This window comes from Rhodamnia argentea, chromosome 1 (assembly GCF_020921035.1).
Source record: "Rhodamnia argentea isolate NSW1041297 chromosome 1, ASM2092103v1, whole genome shotgun sequence".
In the NCBI taxonomy this organism is placed as follows: domain Eukaryota; kingdom Viridiplantae; phylum Streptophyta; class Magnoliopsida; order Myrtales; family Myrtaceae; genus Rhodamnia; species Rhodamnia argentea.
Window position 1 is genome coordinate 3,395,375 of NC_063150.1, and position 14,384 is coordinate 3,409,758.

The 14,384-nt window shown below is 42.0% G+C and overlaps 2 protein-coding genes across 5 annotated transcripts; one reads left to right on the forward strand and one right to left on the reverse strand.

Moving 5' to 3' along the window:
• The first annotated feature begins 1,140 nt into the window (after positions 1–1,140).
• LOC115748740 (acylamino-acid-releasing enzyme) lies at positions 1,141–10,660 on the forward strand. Of its 4 annotated transcripts, none has more exons than XM_030685353.2 (19): positions 1,150–1,295; positions 1,331–1,408; positions 2,224–2,399; positions 2,476–2,785; positions 3,017–3,238; positions 3,326–3,544; positions 4,223–4,297; positions 4,819–4,957; positions 5,606–5,757; positions 5,848–5,930; positions 6,013–6,134; positions 6,233–6,311; positions 7,753–7,927; positions 8,743–8,803; positions 8,902–9,024; positions 9,253–9,450; positions 9,909–9,977; positions 10,206–10,282; positions 10,389–10,660. In XM_030685353.2, exons 1-19 carry the CDS (start codon positions 1,171–1,173, stop codon positions 10,450–10,452), a joined length of 2,547 nt encoding a protein of 848 aa, XP_030541213.2. In that variant the 5' UTR covers positions 1,150–1,170; the 3' UTR covers positions 10,453–10,660. The 4 variants fall into 4 exon arrangements, with proteins under 4 accessions (XP_030541210.2, XP_030541213.2, XP_048135535.1 ...); XM_048279578.1 differs by having other exon boundaries at positions 1,191–1,310; positions 1,372–1,408; XM_030685350.2 differs by lacking the exon at positions 1,331–1,408 and having other exon boundaries at positions 1,141–1,313.
• Positions 10,661–12,171: 1,511 nt separating this feature from the next.
• On the reverse strand, positions 12,172–13,917 carry LOC115748744 (CBL-interacting serine/threonine-protein kinase 4-like). Its single transcript, XM_030685359.2, has one exon. It carries the CDS (start codon positions 13,823–13,825, stop codon positions 12,392–12,394), a length of 1,434 nt encoding a protein of 477 aa, XP_030541219.2. The 5' UTR covers positions 13,826–13,917; the 3' UTR covers positions 12,172–12,391.
• Positions 13,918–14,384: the final 467 nt, after the last annotated feature.

The following is a 14,384-nucleotide window of genomic DNA, read 5'->3' on the forward strand; positions in this document are numbered from 1 at the left end:
CCCCATTCACTTTCCTGAGGCCTGCTTCTTCTAACTTTTGTGAAGTGTTTCCGGACTAACATCTTGGATTAATTTCGAAAGTATGATATTTAGAGTTCCCTTCGTTACTTGACATGCAATCTAGTCCTCCGGAATCAGTCGGTCTCTCGTTAAGGATCCGGTCTGGCACCCACAGATAACTGACCAAGGCGTCCGGATTGTGACCGCGGATTGGCCTTCCATTGCTCAAGTCAGCAGAAGGAATGTAGGAGAAGGTGATGAGACCTGGCAATTCGAGAGTTCATACCCGAGCAGGAAGAACCTGTATTCGCAGGTGAACTTGCCTTCCGACAACCAACTCTCCATTTTTCCGTTGTACATTTTTCATAAGATGTGGACATAGGTAGCTGCGGAGGGGAGAATTCTTGGGCGTCTCAGATGCATGCGAGCTCCAAAAGTTTCAATCTTTGATTTTGACCGATTTCACGTGGGCCTCACATGATTCAAAGGATCGAGTTAGCATGTGAGGATTCACGAGCCAATAGAGAGCAAGTGCGGTTTATGTGCACGCCACTTTCTTCTCCTATCTTTAGAGTCAACTGTATCTTCTCATGTCATCATGACTCTTGAAAAGCATATTTTCGGAGCAATTGGGTCTGATAATCAGCTAAGTGTTAGCTGAAAGAAGAAACCCTCAATTAGTGACCCCGGGGACCTAACCAGCTGGAAAAGCGGTCGTGGACCAACCCAGCCCATTATCCAACCATCGTGTATTTGAAGAGCACGCAAGTTTACAACTATTTGAGCACAAACCAAACATGGTCAATTGATAATGCCACCAGTTATAGTTATACTACGTGTCAAAAGCCCGCATTCGAACAAAAATAAAATAGCCTGTATTATTTAATGCGGTTTTTAAATTTTAATCCGATCTATACTGCTATTCGTGAAATTTAATGTAATTTATGAATTATTATATCTTTGGATGTAATCTAATTATTGGATTGTTTAGTTTGGAGATTAAATTGATGTATGAACAACATTGACCAAAAATTAAAAATTTAGAAATGAGAGTGACCGGTTAGATCCCGATTGGACCCGGCAGACGAACCGGGTCCCACCGTGAAGCCTAGATTCCCCAGTGTCTTCCTTCCTTTCCGGGACACATCATCAAAGGACTTCTCGGCATATATGGAATCAATCCACGTGAGCATCGCCGCCCCCAGTTGGTCGCCCGAGCTTGCAAGAGAACGACGCCGTCGACGACCTACTCCTCCTCCCTTTCCTCTTCCTTCTTCTTCGACTCGCCCTGGCAGCTCTCTCTCTCGCTCTGCGTAAGCTCTCTCTCTCTCTCTCTCTCTCTCCCTCTGCACTTGCACTTGCACTTGCACTTGCTCTTGCTCTTGCTCGTAATTCTCTGCCACCGCCGGTGAATGCGCTTGCTCAGTTATTGTTCCTTCTTCTCTTCGTTTGTCATGCCAAATTTCGTGTCAGTCGGTCAGTTCTTTTTGCGCTTATAGTAGTCTTGCGTGCGGTGATGATTTCTGGGAGAGTGCATGTAGACTCATAGCCTCTCTGAGTCTCTGACGTCGTTAAGAGATTTGGATTGCTGGAGCTGTTGAGAGCGTGTTTTTCGGTCCGCGTGAGTGCTTTCATGTTACTCATCGGCAAAACCGTTGAGTTATGCTGTGGCGGATCATAAATTGACTCTTTTTTTTTTTCCCCTTAGATAGTGATGTGAGGATTGGTTACTTCTTTGGCACGGATTGGTTGAGTGAAATGAAAGGAATGTGTTCATTGTGAAAGAATTGACAACCTTGTGCTTCTTGTAGTCCAATAGAACAGTTAATTTTAAGGAGATGAAAGATTTAGGGGATTAGGTTACTATGAAAGTTGTGCTCCAATATTTTAAGAAAATTGAAGATCGATTTGGCTGTCTTCTGTGAAAACAAATCAGGAGTAGGTTTGGCAGCATAAGAAGTGAATCTTGCTTCTTCTTGGGTGTCAATGAAGTGTGAATACTGAACATTATTGCAATAGCTCGTATGATTGCGGCTTAGACTCATTTGTATTGACAACTTAGTTCCACATAGCTTGGGGTTGTGAGTGTTTTCTCTGTTCATGATTAATTGAGGTTGACTGCTGTCACTCTTCTCCATCGATATTGATTTGACAATAGTTTTCCAATCGAATATTAGCATCTAATCTGCCCAATTAAGATGTTTTCTTTGCTTGCATTTGTAGTGCAAGATTCTCAGCCTTGTTTGCCATGGACGTTTCTCAGGCTGACCCTTTAAAGGAGGTGACTTTGGGTACGGACATGGCAACTGAAGAAGATTATGCTTCCCAGGCTAGGCTACTTCAAGAGTTCACTAACATCTGCAACATTGACAAGGCATGGATATTTCGGTCTGAAAAGGGTATGACTGCTTAGCTCGCCTTTTGTCTCCCTCCTTACTCAACCTATTTGTGCTGAAATCAGATAATCAATTACAGGAAAAGGCTCACAGGCAATGTTCTCAATTAGCCAACCAAATCTTCTGGCAAATAAGAGGAGGAAATTTATTCTATCTGCTCAAATCTCCACTGGAAGTAGCAATTCTGTGAGCTTTCAGTGGGCTCAGTTCCCAGTCGAGATGGCAAATGCTTCCCTAATTGTTCCCTCCCCCTCGGGTTCCAAGCTACTCATAGTGAAGAATCCCGAGAATGATTCTCCAGTTCAAATGGAAATCTGGGGGCAGTCTCAGTTGGAGAAGGAGTTCCACATTCCCCAATCTGTTCATGGTTCTGTATACACGGACAAATGGTAATAGACTATATGAGTCTCAAACTTCTCATGAAGAGCCTGGATGTTGACTTGTTCGTTTGTAGTGCAATTTCATCCTCTTTATTTGCATGTGTAATAATGTCACTAGAAACAGTACAGCCTCTGTAACTTGTAGGAATAACACCAGCAGAAGAAGCTGAAATAGTGATCTCCATGTTACCTTGTGAGATTTGTCAAGTTGAAAAAACTGAAAGATCTCTCAATGGCTAGGTTCGAGGGAGTATCCTGGAACTTTGATGAATCTCTCATTGCTTATGTTGCTGAAGAACCTGCTCCTACCAAGCCTACCTTCAACAGTTCTGGCTATAAAAAGGATAATTCAAATGAAAAAGATTGTGGCAGCTGGAAAGGTCAAGGCGACTTTGAAGAGGGATGGGGCGAAACATATGCAGGAAAAAGGAAGCCAGCACTCTTTGTTATCGATATTCAGAGGTCAATTACAAAGCTCTTCTAACAATTTGATAATTAACAGAATTTCTGAGATGAAACTTTTAATCTGCATTTTTCTACGACATTCAGTGGAGAGGTGCGAGCTGTTCAAGGAATTGCAAGTTCTTTGAGCATTGGCCAGGTCATATGGGCACCATCATCTGTAGGCACAAATCAACATATGGTTTTTGTTGGGTGGTCATCAGATCAAAGGAAGCTTGGCATCAAGTACTGCTACAATAGGCCCTGTGCATTATATGCAATTAAGAATCCATTCCATCAACCAGAAGCTAATGAAAAAGATTTCAAGTGAGTGCGTCTTTCGTCAGTGTCCTGCTCTTGCTTGTACAATTTATTTTTTTGTTACCGGTAGAAGTAGGACTAAACATAGTAAGGTCCTTAAAGTTTCAAGGTATCTGTTTTTAGTCTTACTTTGTCACATTTATGGTCCTTAACTTCTATAAATTGCGCAGATATAGGATAACCATGGTATTTGTATTGCAAAGCAAATGAAAATACATAGCTGGCAGCTGTCCACCCAAAGGAAGTCCATAATAGTCGAATTTCACTCTAGAACTTTTAACCATTAGATAGCTTGCGTTCTTAGTGCATGCACTAAGGATTGATTGGCCTTCAGGAAATAGGGGTTGCAGGGGTGCTGTGCTCCTCTTCATCTGTTGTGTTTGGGAGGAAATTGGAATGGTTACGTTTCCACAAGTTGAGGGACAGAGAGGCTTTGCTACCAAAGAGAAAGAATCCACAAATATTCTTCTTTTTCTATTAAAAGTTAAGAAAGAAGATCTCATACTTTTTGTCCTTGTTGTGATGAAACATCCGACTATTGTCCTGCAGTTGAACAACTTAAGCACCATGACTATCACAAAGTAAAGTTTAGGGACAGGGAAGACTACACTTGGAAGTTTATGTATCATAAGTGTAGTTAATTAATGTAACCTTGATAACTGAAATAAGCTATGCTATTTTCAGAGGTGATTCTGGTAAAGGTTCAACTTTGTATAATCTAACTCAGAGCATCAGCAGTGCCTTCCTTCCACGGTTCAGGTATGCTCCTCCTAGGATATGTACTTCGCTTATTCTAACTCCTCTACTTTTTGGTTCATCAGTATGATATGCTCTTAACAAAGTTTCGGAAGCACTGTGACTTCTGTTTTAACTTTTTTCTGTTTTGAACTTAGTGGTAATTTACGTACCTAGTCTGATGTTCCTTTTGATAATATGGAGTTTCGTGATGTAAAGTACACACGAGCACTTTTTGCTGTATTTCTCTTTCTCTGCTGTTTAATGCTCAGCTGGAATGTTCAGGTGTGGAATGTTATCTCTTAATAATTGCATAATTTCATACCGTGAAATTTGTGAATCAGTGTTATTTATCAAAATCGATGACTATTAGGATTAGATTTTATACAATTTGTGTTTATACAGTCAGAACTTCTCTCTCTGTCTAAAGATGCATATTATTAAGCTTTTTTCAATTGCCTGTACACAATGATGTTGGCCTGTTGATCTCAAGAAGAGAAATGGTTTTCTAACCAATTGCTCCCATGCGAAATCACCATTCTCAGCCCAGATGGGAAGTACCTTTTGTTTTTATCTGCTAAGAGTGCAGTGGATTCTGGAGCACATGGGGCTACTAATTCACTCCATAAAATTGATTGGCTAGCGGACGGAGAGCTGAGCCTGCACCAAAGTATTGTTGATGTGGTGAGTTATCATTTTCCTTTAGTGGTTTTGTCATTTTTTTGTTTGTTGACAGTCTATCCATCTGTTTTTTGGAATGTTGACTAAGTTTGTTCTGTCCCCTTTGCCTCCTCTTTTTGGTAGAGGTATAGACCAGGCGGATATTGCGATAGAGATGATCCTAGCCTGCTAATACGTTTTTTCCATAAATTCGACATGAAAAAACATAGGTACCCGAGCGAACTTAATGGAGCTAACATTTGTCAATTCTTTTAGGACAGATTGTTGCTGTATATAACAGTAACTACAGTTGATGTAGATGGTTCATTGACTAATTTATGTAGTTCACGTAGTCAAATTTTCCCAACAACGTGTTTAGCATGATTGGCTTCTAGGATTTCACCACATACAAATTAGTAGTAGAATCTGTGACATTCTAAAGTTGAAGTGTTGATTCTGAGTACTTGTGCTATCATTTGGAAGTAAGTGGCTTTAAATGGTACTTTCTTTGACAGGTCTAAACTTAGTATTGACTCTGAGTACTTTTGTGTTATCATTTAGAAGTATGTGGATTTTACTGATATTTGCTTTGATAATGGATGCTGCCTAGATTTGCTCTTCTTCATTTTGTGTCCTCTCGATCTTTCTTTGCTTGAACCATTGTTATTGCAGATCCCTGTTATAATGAATGCTGAAGAAGGGTGCTTTCCTGGGCTTTACTTTTCCAGTCTCCTTGCTAATCCCTGGCTTTCTGATGGATGCACGATGATCCTAACTTCCATATGGGGCAGCTGTACAGTTATACTTGCAGTAAATGTGCTGAAGTAATGAAGTCGTTCCATATGGCGATTTGTCAAACTGAAATTCTCTCTTCCTTTCGTTTGGACTTACCGTGATAACTTATTTATATGCAGTGGGAATGTATCACGAATCAGCCCTCCCGAGTCGAATGCGTCATGGGAAATTCTTTCTCTTGATGGGGACAATATTGTTGCTGGTAACCTGAAGTTGATATTTGCCAATGCATTGTGAGAAAGTGATATGACTCGAAATATAAGTATATGCAACTTGCCTTTCAGTTTCTAGCAGTCCCACAGATGTCCCTCAGCTCAAGTATGGTTATCTTAGTAACAAAACAATATCAACTGCTTCATGGAGTTGGTTGGATATTTCAAGTCCCATATTTAAATGCTCTGAAAAGGTGGACATATATTTTCTTTGTCCTTCTTTGGTGTCAAAAGAGAGTCTCTTACTAAACATTATATGCATCAATATTGACTAACACTCCGCTTATTACAGGTTAAGATGTTGCTCGGATCTCTTCAATTTAGTATAATCAAAATTCCAGTCAAGAATGTTGCTGCTTGTGCAACAAAAGGTAGCATGTGCTATTTGGCCTATTTACAAAAAGTCTACCCACTTGTATTAACTAGTTTGATGCCAACAAGTCTTTGTGACTTTGTTTTTTGTATGTTTGCAGGAGTTTTTTTTCTTTTGTGTTTAATTTTAACTTCTTGTAACTGTTTCATCAGGTGAAGTGCAAGTCACTTTTCATGATAGAAGTGGGTGGAAATCAATTGGATTTATCATTGTGTTTTTCAATGCTAATTCTATCATTCATTTGGGAACTAAACATAGTATTAATGTGGAAACTCCTTTTCTTTCACATTTTTAGCTTCGTCTTGGTGCTACTCTGTTTGCTCTTTGAAAAGTCGAGGATTTCTTTTTTCTTTCCGACTCTTACATGCGTGTCCCCTTTCAAATGTTATTCCTCCATGTTTCTTCCTTGGTTTGTTGCCTTGATCAGTTTACATTGTGCATTTTGCATATTTAGAATTGTCTACCGGACTTAAGTTTCTTGGATGCATGGATTGTCATGAGCAAGCACTTATATCCAGAATTTGATGTAGTTATTTGGCTCTACATCGTTATTCAAAATATTTTTTCCTGTATGTTGGAATGGCATGGATAAAGATCAATCTCCTTCTGCATGCATTTGCTGCATGAACAAGCTTCATATTTCCACAAACATAACAAATAGTTTGTGCTCATTTATTCTTTTTGTCAAGCATTCTCTGTTAATTCTAAAATGTTCAATGTATGTCAAGGGTTTGCTTAAAAAGTTCAAGGAAGTGATTTCTAGTAGCATATGAGAAATACAATGGAGCCCCTTTGTAATGCCAACTAATTCTTTGTGGCTGAACAAAAAGCTTAAATGAGCTATTGGAGTCGATACATACAGACAAAGCTGTGATGAAATGGATAGGAATCAAAACGCATTTGACCATGATTCAGAAATGAGTTTAGTCTTTTTGAGATGGGCTTAAGGATCTGTAAATATGATACATGTAACCTTGGGGCTTCAAAAGGCCACTGCATTGAGAAATGGCTATGTTATAGAAGGATCGTGACCTACTTATGTAGGGGAAGTGTTAAGATGTATGCTTGATATGCACTGTGGGCATATTTCCTGATAGCTTAAGCTTTTGAGAGAAAGGTTTATTCAACATGGTGTTTTAGCTTTAGATTGATGGTTTGAATCTTAACACTCCTTATTGTCACTCTTGTTTTTCCTCTGGTTATTGTTTGATGCGTTTTCATGTAGATCCTATGTTTTATGTGTATGGTTCAACTTACATGTGCAAGGGGCTGTTGATATTTAGGCTTGATATACTTGTTGGCTTGATCACGATAGCTTTAGTTTTTGGAAAAGGGGGTTCAACAAGAAATAGGAATTCTTGTTTTCCTTACTTAATTGAAATCTTATGGCAACAGAATAATTATTGCTCCTCATGGTCCAGATGTTTGATTCGATACAGGTTCTTCAAAGAACTTTGAGGCAATATTTGTATCAACAAAACCAAAGAATGACATGCCTGATCCACTTATCGTGGTCCTTCATGGTGGACCTCATGCTGTCTCCATCTCAAGCTTTTCAAAGTCCTGTGCTTTTCTGTCTTCTCTTGGGTTCAGCTTGCTAATTGTGAATTACAGGTATGCCATAGTGTTGTCCGATTTACTGAAGATAAATTCAGTTTGGTTCATTAAGCAAGCGCAAGACTCTTTCATTAGATTGTAACCTAATGTTCTTAAAGCCAGACCGATGAATAAACTAGTGGAGTGACTGGATTGAGTTCAACGGTTCAATTGGTTCAACTGGTAAATTTTCATTTAGAATATTTATCTCCCAGATAAAAACACATCACAAGGCATGGCTTGTTGCAGCCCCCCAAGTCTCAAATAGGGTCAATATGATAGCATTAATTGTTTGGTTCTATCAAATACATTGAATTGAGCATCATGGCAGGATGATTAGCATTAAGTTTGTGGAATAACTATTCAATCATTGCTTCCTGCTTGGGAGCTGAGAAATTGATATAGGTACTGGTTTTACTCATATATTGCCTAGGAAATAACTATTATCTATACCTGCACAAAACAATCAGCAAGCTAGTAGCTTATTAAGAATTTTATAAAGGAATTGCCGCAAGACAAATACATGGAAGAATTTAAGTGGGTATGGAGGTAGAAGGATTTTTTATTAGATGAGAAGTTCTCTCAAAGAATTCTATCTTTTTCTTACGAAAGATTTCTGGTGGCTGTCTTAGTTGCCTGATTCCTAAGAAATTTAATTTAGAATGTAGTCTCTAACAAGATTGAGCAGTATAACAGGCACGTAAAAGTGCCAGTTCCCTTGGAGACCCCCCGTATGTATCATGAACAGATCTTTCATGCTTATGATTACAATTTATGTCTTGCAAAATTTAGTTCTTCAGTCAGGGCTATCCTTTCATTATTAATGCTTGCAGAGGTTCATTAGGATTCGGTGAGGAGGCATTGCAGTCCCTACCAGGAAAAGTTGGTTCACAGGTTTCCACTCTTCTTCTATTTCGCCCTTCATTATTGGAACAAATAATCTCAAGATTTAACTTGGTCAGCAATTCAATGCATTATTCTGTCTTTTGTAGGATGTCAATGATGTACTTACAGCGATAGATCATGCTATTAATTTGGGACTTGCCAATCCATCTAAAATAGCTGTAGTTGGTGGGTCCCACGGCGGCTTCTTAGCTACCCATTTGATTGGCCAGGTGAGTGGTGGTTATCCTCAATGCAGCAAAAGCGAGACTTTCCTGTCACTTTTTCGTGTTCAGTTTTGAGGATAGTTGTTCGTCGTACCTGTAAATGGAGCCCTCCTAACCCTAAAGAAGCTTCCACATCCTTTAAGTTTGTTTTTGCACCAAGTCAAGTTGTAGCATGAATAGGCTAAATAGTCAGCAGACTGAATCCTAGTTTTCTGTTGTAACTTACATCTGCAGGCACCAGATAAGTTTATTGCTGCTGCTGTGAGGAATCCTGTTTGTAACCTTGCATTAATGGTTGGGACTACTGATATTCCTGATTGGTGCTATGTGGAATCCTTTGGTAGTGAAGGGAAGAATCATTTCACAGAAGCACCTTCAGATGAACAATTGAGTCTCTTTTACAGCAAGTCTCCAATCTCTCATCTCCATAAGGTATGCTGTGTGACTGAAGCATGTCATATCAGGAAATTGTTCCACATTGTTCAAATCTTTGTACAGCCTTCACTAGACAATGCCATATGCCATTGTACACCAACTCTGTGACAAAATAAAGGTACACCTCAGCAGAATACCAATAAGAGATGCAAGATGCATTGCAGAGGCTTTTGCTTGTGGATAATAATGGCGATAACTTTGAGGTGGGAGGAGCTGGTAAAACCGTCAATATGGAAATGCTTCTTCCATTGCATCATAGCAATTTAGTTCCTTAATGTCCAGTGTATTCGGCTACATTTCTTTTGCTCCAAGTGAAAGCTACATTTGATATTTTTTCATCTCTTTCTGATAATCTTCTTTTCTTTTTCCAGTCATCCTTGTTTAGAGGAACAATTTTCTCCCTTTAATTGTTTCTCCTGTAACGATAGGAAGTATCTCTTTGATAAACATTCCAGGTAAAGACGCCTACCATTTTCCTTCTTGGTGCTCAGGATCTCCGTGTTCCAGTCCCTAACGGATTGCAGGTAGGAGTTATTTCAGTTAGAGATTGGACTATGCTGACATTAATCTACATTTACTTGTAGAGATGGAACTTTGGTACCTTCAACTTAGCAGATTGCATGGATGTCACTTGTGCTTCTTTTATCCTGCTTTCTCCTCTCATTTTACCCCTTTTCTGACTTTTGTATATGTTACCTTGCATGGAATTCTGGCTAATCTACCTAATTAATATTTTGGCTCAAACTTTACAGTATGCTCGGGCACTAAAGGAGAAAGGAGTTGATTGTAAACTAATTGTCTTTCCCCATGATGTTCATGGTATCGACAGGTATAGGTCCATTTCCAATTTCTGCACATTCTACCTTTTGCCATAAGTTTTTAAGTTTGAAGTGGCACTCCACTGTGGAGGCTAACCATAATCCTCTTTTATGCAGACCGCAATCTGATTTCGAAAGTTTCCTGAACATTGGAGTGTGGTTCAAGAAGTACTGCAAATGAGCACAGAATATGAAACTTGCATTGTTTTATGGGTAACAATCAGATGCCTCAAATTTGATATTCAATCATTGCGTAAGCTTAGGCCATAAACGAAAAATCGTTGTCTATGTTTTGAGAGGGGGGAAATCGAGGACCTGCAAAATGCACATTGCACGTGCTCATCAGGAGCAAGGCCTATTATACAAGTTAAGGATTCTGCCCTTCGTGATGCACGATTTCATTTTTTATTTTCTTTCGGCCAAGCTTGTCTTCGGTTTGAATAATAGTGCCGTATTCTCATCAACAAATTTTGTTTCTTTGATCATATTTTGCAATGTACTTATGGAACAACAAACAAACGTCATGTTTCTCCAACGCGAGCCTTAAATCTCAAACTGCTTAACGTTAGCTACAGTCTAGAAATAATCAACGAATAAGAAGATCACCTTACAGAAAAAAACATAAGCTACTTAAGATTCTCCACCAAATGATTTTGTCTCCAGTTCTTTCCCCGTGCTTTTGGCTCGAATCCGGAGCGGGGCAATTGAAATGTTCCCGAAAAACTCAGTCAGCGAGTATAAATGACAGAAAAAAGATGAAAAATTTGATGTGCAACTGCATCTCCATTCTCCAAGTAGCATAAATGACTCCTGGGATCATTGTATGTCACTGTTTGAATTAGAGTCCGTTACGTAAACTCCACCACCTACCAACTTGTACATGTATCATACAAATGATTTGGGCTTCATCTAGTATGTCTTTTGAATTGCCCTCGGTTTCCCATGTCAAAGAAAGTGTTACAGTCTTGAATAAGTAAAAAATAAATAGCCTAGTTTAGTGTAGAACTTCCTCTTCTGAAATGACCTCTCCGATTTGCAGGCACCAATTGCACGATGTACGTGTAATTTCTTCGGCATTTTCCTATCACGGGCTACCCTTTTATTGTTCTATAGTTTTTCTCCTCCTTGTACAGAGTTTCACAAAACGTATACTTTCCTTTTGTTTAGTGAAGGTCAGCACAATTGAGGATATTTCTATGTGCTATGAGGATGTTCCAAAGTGACGAGAATCTTGTGTATTTGCCATTGAGTATACTTCTGGACCACAACTTCCCTAGTTTCTTGCAAAGAAGATCCATCCTTTTATGTAGTGAACAGCACAAAAATGCATGCACAAGATTCGAAAAATCCACCGAAAGTGGCCTGTCTCCTTAATTGGCGGTGATGAGGAGGGGGGGGGGAGAGAGAGTGTCTTTTTTTTTTTCAACAGAGATTATCAGCGTTTCCACTTAATCTGCCTTCCAACTTGGTCAAGGAGTCGAGATAAAACGAAGGCAGGGCGTCCCTTTTAATAATACGCCAAGGCTTGAGTTTCCTTTTCCGTCATAATACTTCCGATGCATTGGGCATGTCTAATCAAGAAATTTTGGTACATCTACTTCCGAGACATTTTAATGGCACCGGCCAAACTCCCCGTGGGATCATAGAAGCCAAACATTTCCCATCCGATGGCCTCCTAGAAACCCACTCTGTGTCCGAGGCATTCGTCTCGAAATCGATCTTTAACCACGCCAAAAGGAACAGGTCGAGTTCACGGCGGAGCGGGCCAGTTAGGGCCATTCTCCATCCTTGAATTTAGACACGGATGGTCGTCACTTTCGTTGGCTGGGTTCAAGTAGAAACAACGAATCCTGAATTGCTCCTGAGAAACCATTGATTTTTACCACATGACCAAACAAAAAAACTACAAGATTGAAATCTATAACAAAAATCTTTAACCATTGAACCCTATGAACAAATTGTTACCACCCTATATACAAAAAGATTAGTCCCTCCCACCCACCAAAAAATTTCCCAACATGTGTTTTCATCACTTCTCGTGGTTCCCGGAACTTTCAATCCGTGTGTGCCAACACGAAATCCGCCGCCAAAATCGGAAACCCCGGCCTCCCTCGCCGCCTTCAAGCCGCTTCCTTCTGCCACGAAAGCACAAGCTCCTCCAGCCCCGCCTTCCAATCCCCCCACTGAACCTCCTCGAGGCTCACTCCGCCGTAGCCGACCACCCTCACCTCCACCATCAACAGCGACTCCGCGATCTCCGACACCTCCACTGCCAGCACCGACCCGACCCCCTTCCCTAACCCTATGGTGCCCCCCTTCCTCCTCTCCACACTAAACCCTAATTTGCTCCCGACGTCCCGGACCCTCTCCGCGATCGCCTCCGCCGACGCCCTTGACGTGAACCGCTTCCCCTTCGCACCACCCGTCGCCTCGAACAGCCCCGACAGGTCCAGCCCCGAGGACAGCGAGATTATGTCGAAGGCATTCATCGTCCCGATCACGTCGTGTTTAGAATCTAGCATATCGAGTTCGGCAACTGGGGATTGGTCCGGTCGGGGCTTCGGATTCAAGGATTTCTTGAACCAGGAAGTGTTGATGAGAGCCTCGAGGCTCATTCTTGTATTAGGGTTTGGATCGAGAAGCTGGTGGATTATGTATCTCGCGGGCTTGGAGATCCAATCTGGGAAATTGTAGTCCCTCGTGTGGATTCTCTTGTACATGGCGACGAGGTTGTGGTCGTCAAACGGCATGTAACCGGCGAGAAGGACGAAGAGGATGACGCCGCAGGACCAGGCGTCGGCCTTGGAGCCATCGTAGCCGTGGCGGCAGACCACCTCCGGGGCGGTGTAGGCTGGGGTCCCGCAGGCCGTGTGGAGAAGCCCGTCGCGGAGCTGCTCCGGAAGCGCCGAGAGGCCGAAGTCGGAGACCTTGAGAGCGCCGGCAGCGTCGAGGAGTAGGTTCTGAGGCTTGACGTCGCGGTGGACGACGCCGCTCCGGTGGCAGAAGCGGAGGGCAGAGACGAGCTGCTGGAAGTAGCGCCGGGCTACGGGCTCGGTCAGGCGGCCGCGGCGGACGATCTTGGAGAAGAGCTCGCCGCCGGAGGCGAGCTCCATGACGAGGTAGATCTTGGTCCGAGTCGCCATCACCTCGTGGATCTTGAGAATATTGGGGTGGCATTGGAGCCGCCGCATCGCCGCCACCTCCCGGAGTATCTGCGGCTCCATGGCGGACGTTATGGGCTTCGTCTTGTCGATGATCTTGATGGCCACCGGGGAGCCGTCGGCCAGCGACGAGGCCCGGTAGACCTTCGCGAAGCTGCCCCGGCCGAGGAGCTGCCCCATCTGGTACTTCCCCAGGAGGGCAGCGCCCGAATCCTGGCGACCCAACTTGCTGCCGCCCCCCAGGAGCTCGGGCCCCCCGCCCACTGCGGCGCGGGAGGCCGGAGGAGGAGTCGCCGGGGAACCCGGTCGGCCACAGCCCAATTCTTGCTTTCCCGGAAGTCGGGAGCCGCCGAAATCGGCGGCGCAAGGCGGAGGAGGAAGCGCCCCTTCCATGGACCCTTCAAGCGAGAGAAGGAGGCGGCAGAGAGAGAGAGAGAGAGTGCGTGGGTATATACAGGATTGAGTTATGGGCAGAGGGTGGTGGGTCTGTGCGAGTTTATATATATGAGCTTTCCGGAGGAAGGAGAAGGCGAAGACCAGACCAGTTGGTTAGCGAAATGACGGAGATGCCCCCGGTCTTCCTTATCGTTTAGTTGTCAAATGGGGCGATACAAGCTGGTTATGGTCATCCTATTCTTTGATGAGCTAGTGTTGACTCGACGTAGTAATCCTTCCTTTTTTAAAAAAAAATTAAAGATTTAAAAAATTATTTTTAAACTGTTTTTTTTTTAAATTTTTTTAGAGATATTACTTTGGTGCCAAATATTAAGGAAAAAAATAATTAATATCCAGGTATATCCGGGTTTTAATTCCGCGTAATTACAGGTCTCCCCTTTCTCGTTGACTCGTGCCGTTGGGAGGGCTTTGACTGCCCCAATTCCCTAATTAAATTTCTCTAGAAAAAAAAAAAAGGAGAAACATCTTTAATAAAATCCATTTTTCTTGTGTGATC